At 47.8% G+C, this 15,856-nt stretch overlaps 1 protein-coding gene across 1 annotated transcript in view; it reads right to left on the bottom strand.

Moving 5' to 3' along the window:
• The window catches only part of SLCO4A1 (solute carrier organic anion transporter family member 4A1), a 29,714-nt gene extending 15,233 nt beyond the window's left edge, over window positions 1–14,481 (bottom strand). The window contains exons 1-4 of the mRNA XM_063120829.1: window positions 13,532–14,481; window positions 5,781–5,871; window positions 2,673–2,794; window positions 1,911–2,022 (exon numbers count right to left, since the gene is read on the bottom strand). Of these exons, the coding sequence (XP_062976899.1) occupies window positions 1,911–2,022; window positions 2,673–2,794; window positions 5,781–5,871; window positions 13,532–14,345 (1,139 nt within the window). The 5' untranslated portion in view covers window positions 14,346–14,481. The remainder of the gene's footprint in view (window positions 1–1,910; window positions 2,023–2,672; window positions 2,795–5,780; window positions 5,872–13,531) is intronic.
• Between the last annotated feature and the right edge of the window lie 1,375 nt (window positions 14,482–15,856).

The following is a 15,856-nucleotide window of genomic DNA, read 5'->3' as shown; positions in this document are numbered from 1 at the left end:
TTTGGTCCTCCTCTTCTACCATTCTATTTCCACTGCAAATCCGGCAGACTGAGTTCTGCGCTTCAGAGGCGACATCGAGGTTGCAGTACCAGCCTGCTTGAACACTCAGGACATGTCTAGACGAGGAGGCAGGAGGGGTATGATCTCGTGATTTTATGATTGCGAGATCGTCCCCCTCGTCTACACACGCGCGCAATGTCCCGGGAGGAAGAGAACATCGCACCCGCCATTTTGTTTTTTGTTTTAGTCAGAAAGTTGTTGTTTTTTAAAAAAAGCCCTCCTGCTCCCCCACCCCACCCCCAATGGGCACAGAGCTCCTGAGGAGCTGCAGGCCCCGTACCCGGGTCTCGGCTCCTCAGCGGGCCACATGTTCTGCGGTCTTGGGATCATCCCGAGACCATGGAAAAATCTGAATTTAATGGTAGGGCGATATCCTAGGCCAAGAGAGGGATTGTCCTTCCCTGCTCCCGGGATGCCCTGTGCATCATGTGGATGCACAGGGATGATCCCGGGACAATCACCGGGATATTGCCTTGTCTAGACATGCCCTCAGTCAGCTGACCCCTGTCCACCAAGGCCTATAAAGCCATCGCTTCAGAAGTAGCTTCTCCTCAGCCTCAGCAATGTATACTGCTGCCTAAGGCCGTAGCTAGACCTAAGGTTTATCCCAGGATTGTCCTGGGGTCAAACCTGTTCATCTAAGTGCCACACAGGGCATCCAGCGCTCAGGCAGGGACGAACCCGGGATGATCCTGGGTTAAACCTTAGGTCTAGCTACGGCCTAAATGGGCTGGTTCTTGCTGCCTTGGATCTTCATGACCTCTGCCAGGTTGCAACAGCTAGGATGGTTTAGTTTGGTAAAAAGGAGGCTAAGGGGGGAACATGATAGAGGTGTACAAAATTATGCATGATGTGGAGAGTGCGGATAGAGAGACATTTTTCACCCTCTCTCAAAGTACTAGAACCCAATGGGATCATCCCATGAAGATTCAGGACAGATAAAAGGAAGTACTTCTTCACACAGTGCATAGTTAAACTATGGAATTTGCTACCACAAGATGTAGTGGGTAGGAACTTGGCTGAGAAGGTGCTGCTGACCTCATGTCCTGCCTGGGGGTTTCCTATGGGTAGGGATGTCTTTTTGCTTTGTGGAGTTCCACGGCATGCCTGACTCAGTTTTCATTTCTGGGCCGAGCTGTAGGTTTTCCCAGACTCCAGGAACTTTTTGCATTTTTTTTTTATGGTGATCTACAGTTTTTATGCCCGTTTGCATGTCGTAACGGCAACCAATTTGTATAGCTTTAAAAGTGGGGTAGACAAATTCCTGGAGGAGAAGGCAAACAATAGCTATTAGACCTGATGGCTATATGCTACCTCCAGTATCAGATGGCAGTATGCCTATGTACACCAGTTGCTGGGGAACATGGGTGGGAGGGTACTGCTGTACCCATGTCTTGCTTGTGGGTCCCTGGTCAACAGCTGGTTGGCCCCTGGGTGAACAGAGTGCTGAACTGGACGGACCGTTGGTCTGATCCAGCTAGGCTCTTCTTATCTTCTTAATCCACTCCTGCTTCTGGACTACATTTAGGCCACAGATAGACCTAAGGTTTATCCTGGGATCATCCAGGGTTCGCCCCTGCCTGAGCACTGGATCCCCTGTGTGTCACCTAGATGAACAGATTTGACCGCTGGATGATCCAGGGATAAACCTTAGGTCTAGCTATGGCCTTGGACTGCTGGTCAGCTGTCCCTGCTGAGGGAAGCTAGGTTAGCCTCCACTCTGTTGTCCTTCTGCTAGCATGCAAAGAGATTTCTATTCAGGTGGGCCCTTTGGTATATAAGAGCCAGTGTGTTGGACTGGATACCACCTCCAAATTGTCTTGAGTGACAGGGATACCAGAAGTGCTCACCGTGGCAGGTCTTTCACCGTCTTTCCAAAATCAGGATCGGAGGCTGTTTTGTGGCTGCCGTCCTTCAGCTGATGGGCTTCCGAAACCCTCATGACGATGTAGCGCTGGGATCCTGAAAGCATACATTTCATGACGCATATGGATTAATGGGCTGGTTTAGTATAGTAACTTCCTATGTATAACTGTAAACCTTGCAAAGACTTTCCCTTGCACAAAAAGGGGCACAATAGGAAAAAACATAATCTTGAGCATAGACCAATCTAGGCCTGCTTGATTTCTGACCCACCAGTCAAAAAATAATCGACCAGCAATATCTAAGCAGGTAAGGAGAGCCGTGCTGGATCACACCAAAGGCCTATCTTGTCCAGTGTTTGATTCCCATACCGGTCACCCGGTTGTATATGGGAAGCCCACAAGCAGGACACAGTGGTGGAGCAGAGCTCCGTGCCCCCTGCTACCTTCCAGTGTGGGGAAGAGGGTTATCTCACTGCCAGTGTTGAAGAACATTCATTGGCCAACCCATGGCTTTCGTACATGGAATAGGAGAGGGCGCCATCTTGTCCATTGTCTCAGGCAGCAAAATGTCTTTGACCATCCCTGCTGCAGGGTGTGTGTGTGTGTGTGTGTGTGTGTAGGATTACTCAAATAATAGGAAGAAGTGGAGAGTTACAAGACTCCCTGCCACTCAACATCCACCCAATCTCCTGAGAAGGCCACAGAATGCTCAGCTGAATGAACTTGGTTGGGACATTCTTCACCTACCTGGCAAGCGGTGAGGATAACCCAGGATGGGGATCGCAATCAAAAGGGAACCAGCCCCTGCACCCAGGAATCCGATCCACCAAGCTCCAACCCACAGAGTGTTGTCTGGTGTAAGGTCAATTCTGCAAGTAAAAGGGAGGAGGAGGAGGAGGACAAGGAGGAGAAAGGCCATTCATTTATGGAAATCAAGTCATATGGGTCTCTCCTGGGCTTCTCACACACACTGGGATTCTACACCAATATACAAGAGCTCCCCAGCTTCATTGACTGGAAGGAAACTTTGAAATGGGGAGGAACTTTTTACAATGGTTACACATGCAATCCTATTTACGTATTCAAATGTGTTGCCCTACTTGATTCCAGGCACGGGTGGGGCTTTATTTTTTTGCTTGTGTTCCAAAATAGAAACATAGAATCATAGAATAGTAGAGTTGGAATGGGCCTATAAGGCCATCGAGTCCAACCCCCTGCTCAATGCAGGAATCCACTCTAATAGGAAATAGTCTGGTGCTATTGTCGCATATTCTTATTAGAGTAGGGTGACCCTATGGAAATGAGGACAGGGCTCCTGCATCTTTAACAGTTGTTTAGAAAAGGGGGGTGTCAGCAGGTGTCATTTCTACGCAATGCAGCACCTGGTGGAATTCCATCACAACAGTTAAAGCTCCAGGAGCCCTGCCCTCTTTTGTATCTGGTCACTCGAGTATACAGTAGCTCCTACATGAATGAGCTTGCAAGGAGCACACAGATGCAAAATGGAAAAAGGACAAGAAGAGGAACAAGGGAGTAATGTGGCAAAAAAGAACTAAATGGGAAAAAAAAGAAAAAAAGAGTGCCTTCCAGGGGACAGTACAATAATGAATTACCCATGCCATCATTATCAAGTAGGGTGACCAAATCTGGTCACTCTAGTACAGCTCCAGCAGCTTTAACTGTTGTGATGAAGAGGGAATTCCACCAGGTGCGACATGCATACAAATGACACCTGCTGAAATTCCCCCTTTCAATGCAACTGTTAAAGATACAGGAGCCCTGTCCTCCTTTCCGTATGGTCACCTTATTGGACACCCACTGCCAATACTAGGTGGAGCCGCCCCCTGACACTCGCTCAGCTTTCTATGTGCAGCTTCATATGCCCATAGTGATGTCCATGCACCTGTGGCCCAGGCAATGTAACCTCCTTAAGCACTGCACAACGCAGATAAGAAGAAGATAGCTTCCCATCTAGTACTAGTAACCCATGTGAAGCCTACCTAGGGTGATCCTATGGAAAGGAGGACAGGGCCCATGTATTTTTAACAGTTGCATAGAAAAGGAACGTCAGCAGGTGTCATTGGTATGCATGCAGCACCTGGTGAAATGCCCTCTTCGTCACAACAGTTAAAACTGCAGAAGCCCTGCTGTCTATACTAGAGCGCCAGATACAAAAGAGGGTATGGCTCCTGCAACTTTAACTGTTGCGATGAAGAGAGAATTTCACCAGGTGCTGCAGGCATACAAAGGAGGCGCAGGTCCGGTCGGACTTCCGCCCTGACCTCTGTGTACTATTTCCCTTTTCCCCCTGTTGCAGTAATGGCAGCCACCATTGCTGCAGCGGGGAAAAATACAGTTTCCCCAGCCTTGGGGAAACTGCATTAGTCCTCCTTCCCCTCACTGACGGGGGTCTTAAAGGCCCTATAAACAGGGTGGGGAGGAGGAGGAAGAGAAGTCTCCTCCTCCCCCCTCATGTCCATTGGGGCCTGAAAGAGCCTCTTAATGCAAGCACTAAGACGCCCTTTCAGGCACCGATAGGTGGAGGGGCCAGGAAAGTGCACTTTCAGGTCTCCAGAAAATGCGCAGATTCCCCTGGCCTTGCCATTAGCATGGACTGTGGAATTTGCGCACTTTCCAGAAGCCCAGAAAGTGTGCTTTCCCATTCTTCTCCCCCTCCCTCGCCTATCGGGTTAGAAAGGGCCTCTTAACGCAAGTGTTGTGAGACCTTTCCAAGCCCCGATGGCCATGAGGTGGAAGGGAGAGAAAGCGCATGTCCAAGGCCTCTGGAAAGTGCACAATTCCCCCAGCATGTTAATGGTGTGCCGCAGGGATTGTGCACTTTCCGGCGACCTTGGATGCGTGCAACATCGAGCGCTCGCCAGGCCGGCTCAGCCGGAAGAGGGCTGATCTGGCAGCGCTCAGCGAGCCCATGAGGTGTGCGCCCGAGGAGCTCGCCATTCACGATGCGCGTTACACTTGTGCAACCAGTTGGTCCACTGATTTCACAATGGGTCGGGCAACTGTAACGTGCAACCGCTGGATTCAGCAGAACTCCGGTAGCACTCTCTGAGTTTGTGGTACGACGACCTTGGGTGGCTTGCGACAAATGTGTACAGTAGGCAGAACTGTGCTCAAACACATCGAAATGCACAAAAAATGCATACCAATTTTCATGAGAATTTCTCTTAAATGATTCTCAAAGTTTGGGATGAAGCGAATTTAAGTTTGGGGGGGGGGATGAGAAAATGAAATGGACCAATTTGTCCATCCGGGGTCAGACTGGAAGTTGTAAACTGTTCCAAACTGACTGTACGTTCTGAATGTCAGCGTTACTCACCACTGAAGTATATTGGATCCATTGTGAGCAGAGCACAGGGCTTGAGCTTTATACTCAAAGCAAAAGAGTTTTGGTCCAATCACCATTTCCCACCAGCTCTAATAGAGGTATACACGGGAAACTGTTATCAGAGCATCCACCCATCCATCATCATCATCATCATCATCATCATCATCATCATCTTCTTACCTGCCTCTCCACTTGGATCGAGGCAGGGAACAACAGTACTGACCATTCAGGGCTACAGAGTTGCAGCCGGTTGTAGCTGCTGGGTGAGCATGCCTGTGTGCTATGTGGTAGCTCTGCTGATATTTCTAGGTTTGCATTGAAGCATCTTGCATGAAAACATGAGGTGTGAAGTGACACTCTGAAAATGCTCAAGTTTAGGTCCTTTCGTGTTTGAGACTAGACGGTTCTGATGCCAGCGGGATGTAAACAGACTGCAGTTCGTCTGTCCCATACCATCACCACCCCAAAAGAGATAAAGGGCACCAGCATTTCTGTGATCGCTAACTTACTGTCTTCCAATTTCAGTGTAAATATTTAGAAAGACTCCTCCAACCAGATAGCCGGCTGCAGGACCCAATATGGCAGCAGTGTAGAAAATAGCTGGAAAAGAAAGGCATGACCAACAGTTGAAAAGGTTCAAATCATTTGCTGATTAGATTCATGCAAAAACAACAAAAGACACACACACCACACACACAAACATCATTATCAGTTTCTCCAGCTGTTTTGTTGCTTTGGTTTTGCCTGGAATCTGCATATCATTTTGTAAATATTAAATAATTCCTAATTAAGCAGTGACATGCCTTAGAGATTGTCCCTGCTGTTTACAATCCGTGGTACACCTTCAGGCAATACGAGGGTGTTAGGATGGCCCCTTATGCATGAAACCCAAACGGGGAAACGCATCACCAAAAAAATTATTTATTTATTTATTTTATTACATTTATAAACCGCCCCCCAGCCGAAGCTCTCTGGGCGGTTTACAACAATTAAAAAAGGACACAAAAGAGGGCAGAGACTTGCATAAAACGTGGATTAGCTAACTTATATAGATGCAGATGTAGAAATAATTACTACAATGAACACAGAAATACAGTGAATTTGAGAATGTTGGATTGGGACTCGGGAGATCCAGGTTATAGTCCCCTCTCGGCCATGAAGCTCACTTGGCAACTTTGGGCCGGTCACAGACTCTCAGCCTAACCTACCTCACAGGGTTGTTGTAATGATAAAATGGAGAGGAGGAAGACCAGGTAAGCTGCCTTGGGTTCCTAGCAAGAGGGGGGGAAAGTGGGATGTACATGCTAGAGTGACCACATGGAAAGGAGGACAGGGCTCCTGTATATTTAACAGCTGTACAGAAAAGGGATTTTCAGCAGGTGTCATTTGTATGCATGCAGCAACCGGTGAAGTCCCCTCTTCATCACAGCAGTTAAAGCTGCAGGAGCCCTGCCCTCTTTTGTATTTGGTCAAGAGGACAGGTCTCTTGCAGCTTTGATTGCTGTGATGAAGAGGGAATTTTATCAGGTGCTGCAGGGATGCAAATGCCTCCTGCTGAAATGCCCTCTTCTGTACAACGGTTAAAGATATAGGAGCCCTGTCCTCCTTTCCATATGGACACCGTAATGAAATAAATAATAATAAAATGAACAAAATCTGTCCTCGCCATCATGAGGAAGACAGTGACTGGGTGCCCTGAGCTCTACCTTCTTAGGGTTCTTTATCTTTAAACCAGTCTTGGACTGGAAAGGCCTCCAAAGAGAGGACTGCCCTCTGTAAAGTAGAACACATGGCGTACAACACAGGTGTTGGTAGCTGAAATGGTCCAGTTCTCACACTATGAATGAAGCAGTGTGCTGGCGCATGCTGTGCCATTGTTGCTGCTGCGAACAAGAGGGGCTACAAATCCCAGGGATGCTCTGTCCCTGGGTTGTTAAATGTTGCATCCAAACCCGAACCTCCAAGAACATCAGAAGTGCCCCCATGCTGGATTAGACCCAGGGTCCATCTAGTCCAGCACTCTGTTCACACACTGACCAACCAGCTGCTGACTAGGGACCATCAAAGCAGGACATGGTGCAACAGCACCCTCCCACCCATGTTCCCCAGCAACTGGTGCAAATAGGCTTACTGCCTCAGATACTGGAGGTGGCACATAGCCATCAGGGCTAGTAGCCTTGGGTTGTCTTTCCTCTTACAAGTCAGAGAAAAAACCCACGGTTTGTTTGAGGGATGTTTCTCAGACTTCTCAGGAGAGACACAAGCCAGAGGGGTCCAGGTTTAGAGACAATGCTGCAAGTGGGAGCAGCTCAACAACCCAGGAACACCGTGGCCCTGACAGGGTGGGGGCCCTTGGACCTGGTGCTGCTGAAGTCCCCTGCCCCCCGCTCCTCCTCCTCCCTGCTTTTGCCACCTGCCTTATCCCACTGCTGCTGCTGCTCCCTTCCGTCTCCCTTTGCCACTTGCCTTCCACCTCCACTAGGGTGACCCTATGGAAAAGGAGGACCGGGCTCCTGTATCTTTAATAGTTTCATAGAAAAGGGAATTTCAGCAGGTGTCATTTGTATGCATATCACACCTGGTGAAATTCCCTCTTCATCACAACAGTTAAAGCTGCAGGAGCTATACTGTAGCTGTACTGTGACCAGATTTAAAAGAGGGCAGGGTACCTGCACCTTTAACTGTTGTGAAGAAGAGGGAATTTCAACAGGTTCTCCATATATACAAATGACACCTGCTGAAATTCCCTTTTCTATGCAACTGTTAAAGATACAGGAGCCCGGTCCTCCTTTTCATAGGGTCACCCTAACCTCCACTCACCCACCCCACAGCTGCCTGCCCCCACGACTTGCCTCCCCACCCCCACTCATACCCTCCCTTTCTCCCACTTACCCTCCCCGCCCTATCCGCTCACACGTGCCATGGCCCTCCTTCCCCCCTTCACTCAATCATTGCTATTCATTGCCAAATGCCGGCCTCTGGTGGTGTCCTTCCTGCAAGCCAGGCATTCTGGAGCCTGGAGAGGGCAACCTCCTAGGACATCTCTCCTCTAGAGTAGTCACTTCTCCTCTCTTAGCTCTAGCTAAATAGATGATGGACAGGTACTCTGGAGGTACAGGTACATGCAGCATGGGCAACCTCCTTGGATACCTTCCCAGGGCTCATCTACACCAAGCAGGATATTCCACTATGAAAGTGGTACATAAAAGGCAGGAGCCACACTACTGCTTTATAGTGGTCTTGAAGTGCACTGACAACTGTTGGGGCCCAGGACACATGCCATACACCACTTTCATAGTGCTATATCTTGCTTGGTGTAGATGTGTCATAGTTGTCAGTGCACTTCAAGACCCCTATAAAGCAGTCGTGTGGCTCCTGCTTTTTATGTATTATTTTCATACCACTTTCATAGTGGAATATCCTGCTTGGTGTAGATGAGCCTCCAGTCTCCACAATGACAGGGTTTGAAGAAGGACCCAAGAGAAACAGGCATTTGGGTTTGGTCAACTCTCTGGGGACTCACCTCAATCCCCAGAGAGCACTTTCTGCTTCTGACATGGCTCTCCAGAGGATGGGTGGTGGTGGCAGCAGTGGTGAGAGGAACAGGAACAAGAGTGAGCCCTCCTGAATCCGTGAGCCCTCAGGTGCTGCCCAGTCTTGCCTACACCTGACACTGGACCTGGTTCCCAGTTGTTTAGCATTCCATCCGAACCCAGAACTCTGGCTTGTCTCCCTCTGACAAGCTAGAGAAAGAAGCTGTAGACTTGTTGTGGGAGATGCAAGCCAGACGTCTGGGTTCAAACACACCACAGCAAGTAGGATTGGCTATATAACCCAAGGATGCTCTTTTACTGGCATGTTTAGGGTTGCATCAGAACCTGGACCTCTGGCTTGTCTTTCCCCAGACAAGCTAGAAAAAGAAAGCATGGTTTGTTCTGGGTTGTTTCTCTGGCTTGTCAGGGGAGAGGCAAGCCAGAGATCTGATCTGAATGCAACAATAAATAACCCAGGAATAGTGCACCCCTTAGTTGTTCAGCTACTCCTGCGTTCAGTGGGAGCAACTGTGCTGCATTCATGGTGGGATGCAAACTGGACCAGTGGCTTTATTCAGAAGGCTACCTATAGCTCCTGGGTAGGGCTCTAAAACTTGGGCCTGCAGCACGGTTTCTCCTAGTCCGAGGGAGGATGTGTTGGATCCTGGAATGGATCTGTTTTACTTTATTGCTGTGCTTTAGAAATGCCCACTGGCAGAAGACATGAAGAAATACGAAGAAATGCTTTCTAAATGTCAAGGCCACATTTGGACAATGCAATTATTGAATTATTGGCATGGGATGATTATTCAATTAGTCAATCAGTGGCTGGGATGACTGTACAGTTTTTTGCTCTCTCTATATGGCTGTGTATGGTGTATGACCTCCCTCTTACTTACTCCCCATCTTTACTGCTACTGCTGTGTATCTGATGTGATCGTTGTGAGTATACGTGTGATGCTGTAACTAATTTAGTCAACCAAACTTCTGTGCCAGTAAAAGAAGCTTTGTTTTATCTTAACAAAGTATCTGAGCCTTATTTGAGTCTTTGCTGCATTCCTACTGAGAGACGCTTCCAACTCTGCTTATCTTTGAGAAGAGTTTACTTCCAACAGGGTGACAGCTAGGCTATACTTAAGGGGACAGTGCACAGCTAATTCATAATATGTTGTATTTAGGCCCAGCTGGGCCTAAATACAAACCCTCTCTGCAGATAAAGAGGAGGGATGTTTCTTGTCAACATGTTGTGCGGGTGAATGAAGCAGAGGCAGATGTTAGCGAGGGAAGCCATTAACTACTTTGCATTCAGCACTAAAGCTGGCTAATAGTTGCATCTGTGACTCACATGCTCTTTCGTGTGCGGCATAATTAATTGAGATGAATAAGAGCAGGGCTGTAAGGTTCAGGTGTACATTTCCTTGTGGAGGTGGTGAGACAGGCTACGTGGTATCAGATGGTGCGTTCACACCAGCAAGCAATGTGGGATTTATCGGGTGAGTGCCCAGGGCCGTCATCAAAGATAGGCCTAGTCAGGTGCCTGCTGAGGGCTCACTCCCCAGCAGGAGTTGACTGGCAACAGCCCCCCGGACTTGTTCCTCTTCTCCACCATTGCATCCTGCCTGTTCACCTGCCTCTCGCTGTGGCCCAGGCAGTGGTGGTGATGCGGAGTAACAGATGCCACTGCCCACTTGCTCTCTGTGTGTCAAGCAAAGAAGCGATAGCAATGATGAGAAGGAGGAGGAGGAGGAGGAGTGAGAGCAGATGGTGACAATGACAATGAGAAGGTGGACTCACTCAGGAAGAGGCGCTATTGAGGGTGTCCTGTACAAGGGTCTTCAAAAACCTCGGCACTCTGAGTGCCTTTGGTTTGCATGTGGGATCCCTCCAGTAGGGATGCTGGCAGAATTCGACACCAACTGAAATGAATTCAGATCTCTTAAGAATCTGACCTGCGGAATCCGCTTTAGATCAGCCTCCCCAGGCTGCACGGACACCGCAGAGGTCTGGATTGTTTTTCTCTTTTTTTTTTTACCCTCCTGAAATTTGCACAAATTTATTTGCACGAAACTACGCACATTTCTGCTGAGACATATGCCATGCTGGAAAATGTACGTAGGGAAAAATTGAATGGAATGGGGAATGATCTGCTAAATGTTACATGCTAACATAAGTTATGCAAATCATTGTAAACTTTCTTGTGGCATTATTTGCTTATTTTTCTGCATTCTGAACAGATGCCAGAATTATTGATACTGCACAATTCACGAAACACATGTGGGAGATGGCTTTCACAAAATCCGGATATTCCTTCCTTCCAGTATACTCCTTACCTGTAGTATTTTAAATCCCTAGTCAGCTTCCAAGGATCAGACCTAGCAGCTGCCAGCCTCCCTCCTGAAAATTCCCCTAAAGTCGGGTGACCATATAAAAAGGACAGGGCTTTTGTATCTTTAACTGTTGTATGAAGAGGAGATTTCACCAGGTGCTGCATGCATACAAATGACACCTGCTGAAATTCCTTTTTCAATACAACTGTTGGAGATACAGGAACCCTGTCCTCCTTTCCATAGGGTTACCCTACCTAAAGTGCAACTCAATGCAAATTGGGAGAGGCAAGGGCTTCCTCCTCAGGACAACGATCCAGGGAGACTTTGAGGTAAGAGCTGAATGGGTTTCGATGAGACCAGCAAAATTTCTCAGTGGGATTATGCATGTCCCTAAAATAGACACTCTATTTATATAACGGGTGTCTCATAATTAGTCAAAGAACACAGAAAGCTAGAGGACAAATCAAGGATCATCGTCATATCTTTACTCCACTTTCAAAACAGGAACGTGATTTTTTTAATAACTAAATGTACGCTCGGTCCTTTTGTATGTAACTTTTGCTGGAATGATCTATTGAGTGCAATAAAATTGTTGTTGTTTTACAACCACCCATTGATTGGCTATTGTGTTGTTCTTTCTATACTGCAGATGGGAAACTGTGAAAGTAGTGGCTTGTCTACAGCCACACGCAGAGGTTGAAGGTGAGGTGATATTTGGATTGGGTGCTTCTTGGCCCAAAGGGCATGCCCATTCAATTCTAAGCATGTTTACTGGGCTGTAAAATCCACTGAGCTCCATCAGACTTATTCCCTGATGAGGATGCTAAGGCTGCAATCTTAAACACACTTAGGGTGCAATATTATACATGTTTAGACAGAAAAAAAGTGCTATAACTCCCAATATTCCCCAGCCAGCTATGCTGGGAGTTGTAGGACTTTTTTTCTGTCTAAACGCAGGCAGACTGATTTCAAAAACCAGAAGGTTCGACCATATAACACCTGCTCTGGTCCGCTTGCATTGGCTGCCTGTATGTTTCCGAGCCCAATTCAAGGTGCTGGTTTTGACCTATAAAGCCTTACACGGCTTGGGACCACAATACCTGACGGACCGCCTCTCCCGACGTGAATATACCCGGTCACTACGTTCAACATCTAAGGTCCTCCTCCAGGTGCCTACTCCAAGAGAGGCTCGGAGTGTGGCAACGAGGGACAGGGCCTTTTCGGTGGTGGCCCCCAGACTATGGAACAATCTCCCTGATGAGGCTCGCCTGGCGCCAACGCTGCTATCTTTCCGGCGCAATCCTTATTGAAGAAGGTGAGACTTCTAACTGGGACCACAAGTTCTGAGCATATAAGACCAATTCCATACAGCCGAGCACGATTCAAGGTACTGGTTTTAGCCTATAAAGACTTACATGACTTGGAACTGCATTACCTGGTGGAATGCCGCTCCTCAACTGAACATTCCTGGACACTACTACCGACATCTGGGGCCCACCTTCAAATGTCAGCAGCAAGGGAGGCTCAGAAGGTGACAATAAGGGAGAGGGCCTTCTCAGTGGTGGCCCCCTGACTATGGAATGAGCTCCTCACTGTGTTGACAATATGCTTGCTACTGTTTTCAGTATTGTTTTAGTAATTATAACTTGTGTGTATTTTGGGATGTTTGTGATTTGCCTCATCTTTGATAAAGTTTGTTATTCTCTTAGGCCACAGCTAGACCTAAGGTTTATCCCAGGATTGACCTGGGGTCAAACCTGTTCATCTAAGTGCCACACAGGGCATCCAGTGCTCAGGCAGGGACAAACCCGGGATGATCCTGGGATAAACCTTAGGTCTAGCTACGGCCCTAGACTGATTGAGCCATAAGACCTTCTTTAATACCACATTTGTGTTATCTGGCTTGAGAGAAGTTTCAGGGACCACTACCCATGAAATAATTCTTGAAGCCCAAAACATTTGGTAAAGATGTGTAAATCACTGAGTGCGGTTTGTCCGTCTCAGGCCGTAGCTAGACCTAAGGTTTATCCCTGGATTGTCCAGGGGTCAAACCTGTTCATCTAGGTGACACACACGGGATCCAGTGCTCAGGCAGGGGCGAACCCTGGATGATCCCAGGATAAACCTTAGGTTTAGCTGTGGCCATAGATACAGCTGTTCAACTTTGAGAAACAAGCTAGTCAGATGGAGCGAGAAGTAGCTACTCATCTCACTAGAAAGAATTGCACAATAAAAATACTTTACAAAAGAAATACATAACAAAATGCAATTGCAATCAACACTAATACTAACCAGTTCCATTTAACTGATTTATGGCCTATTATTTGCAGTTCAAAACACTGATAGAGGGGGGGGGGGAAAGAGATTGAAACCAGTCCTGACGTAGGCAATACAACTTACCAATATACACAGGGGAATAGTTGGACTTGACATTTTCATCCAAATAGGTCACTCCAAGGGTGTAAAGTGGCGTCGCTCCTATCCCGTGTAGGAACTGTCCGAGCATGAAGACAAACCGGTAATTAGAAAGACTGGAGACGCTTTCTGAGCACCTCACGCTCTGATTGGAGGAGCACATGCCAACCTCCTCTGAGAAATGTGCTTCGTATTGGCTGGTGGTGAACTGGGGCAGGGCAAAGACGATGGACCCAATCCCCATGATCAACACTCCCCACCCGAGCCACCGCGGTTTATGCCCGTTCCCCCCAAAGTAACTGACAAACGTCAAGCACACGCAGGCCGCGATGTCGTAGGAGCTGGCGATCAGCCCGCTCTCGTAGCTCCGCAGGTCGAAGCGCCGCTCGATCGAGGTGATGACGGTGTTAATGAAACCGTTCACCGTCATCCCTTGCAGGAATGACGCCACGCAGAGGAAGAACAAGACCCCCTTGGGGGTGTTGAAGAACTGTAAACAACTCGGGGTGAAGCCCCCCCACCCACACACGAGAGGCTCGCCTTCCGAGGAGATGTACTTAATTCCCGCCTTGAACTGGCTTCCGCTTTCAGATCCCGCATCACAGAGGGGTTTGATGCAAGAGTCAGAGGGGCTGCTTGCATTGGAGTAGAAAGTGCCGTTGCTCAGAGGGGTGTTGCAAGGGTCCTTGGGACTGGGGGTATCAAAAGTAAGGCTGTTCTCCACTGGGTTAGATGTGCTGGGAAAAATAAGTTTCTGGGTAGAGTTGAAGCCATTTTCTCCCACCAACTTGTGAGGCATTTCCGTCAAAGAGGAGCCGATGTCCGTTTGCTGCTTCCTCTCTGACTCTCTCTCTCTTTCTCCCTTTTTCTCTCTTTTCCTCCCCTCGTCCCAAGGGCTGGTTTGGATCGTTGTAGCAGTGGGTTGAGGTCTTGGTTTTCAGGAGGAGAGAATTTGTGGTGAGGGAGCAAAGGAGCGGACGATCCAAAGAGAGACCCTCAACCACTTCATTCTGCAAAAAAGAACATTGAGAGGAATTAGGGCCAGATCTGCACCAAGCAAAAGCCTCATGTGGCGCAGAGCGGTAAAGCAGCAGTTTCTGCAGCTGAAACTCTCCCCACGGCCTGAGTGCGATCCCAGCAGAAGCTGGTTTCAGGCAGCCGGCTCGGGTCGACTCAGCCTTCCATCCTCCCGAGGTCGGTAAAATGAGTACCCAGTTAGCTGGGGGAAAGGTAATAATGGCCGGGGAAGGCAACGGCAAACCACCCTGCTATAAGGCCTGCCAAGAAAACGTCAGCGAAAGCTGGCGTCCCTCCAAGAGTCAGTAATGACTCAGTGCTTGCACGAGAGGTTCCTTTCTTTTCCTTTTCTGCACCAAGCGGAATACAATACTTTGAAAACGGTTTGAAAACAGTATATGAAATAATAATAACAATAATAATAATAATTTTATTTCTTACCCGCCTCTCCGTTTGGATCGAGGCAGGGAACAACAGTAAGTATAAAATATATGAAACTGAATTAAAAACATAGTATACATGATTAAAACATGCTAAAATGCCCTGTGTCCTGGGCCCCAACAGTTGTCAATACCGTTATAAACCATTATAAAGCAGTAGTGTGGATCCTGCCTTGGAGATAAATTCCTTATTTATTTTATTACTAGTGAATGGAATTGGCTTTGCATGCGTTGGACTAGACTTTGGTGTGGTATGGCAAAGCATTCAAGCAAACTTACACGTGGTGAGTTATGCTGGTACCTGTAAGCATGTCCCGTACCATGGGGCGCCCCTATAGCCCCCTAAGGGAGGAGTCTGTCCCCTGAGAAGTGAAGGCTGCTCAAACTGTACGGACTGCAAAACTCTGGGCTTGTTAGCAAGATCGGTCCCTAGTGGCTGAAGACGTTACTGCAGGTTTCAATGGCATGGACTCTTTTGAATTAATTAAAATTAATAGCTGTGTTTTAAAATCAAAATAACCCCAGAACAAACACCCGTGGGAAACCCATAGTGTGCATAAGGAGTTTCAGGTGTCTAGATTTCACAGTCTTGACACTATGATGCAGATGGGCAGACAAACAGACACATCCTCCATTTTTATTATGGAATATTTTTATCCTGACTTCCCTTGAGAAAAGACAGGGCAATGTACAATGTACCTAGCTTCCCTCCCCAAGCCCGCCAACGCCTGACCCCTTCCATTTTAGCCAAATCATGCCCACCCATAGCCTAAAGGGGGACATCACACAAGGTAAGAGAGTTGGTCCTTCTCTCCTCTCTCCACCCAAATAATTTGTACATTGGAGGCTAACC

This window comes from Elgaria multicarinata, chromosome 1 (genome assembly GCF_023053635.1).
Source record: "Elgaria multicarinata webbii isolate HBS135686 ecotype San Diego chromosome 1, rElgMul1.1.pri, whole genome shotgun sequence".
Lineage (NCBI taxonomy): Eukaryota > Metazoa > Chordata > Lepidosauria > Squamata > Anguidae > Elgaria > Elgaria multicarinata.
The sequence above is the reverse complement of the archived record's forward strand: the minus strand, read 5'-3'. Positions and strand labels throughout refer to the sequence as shown.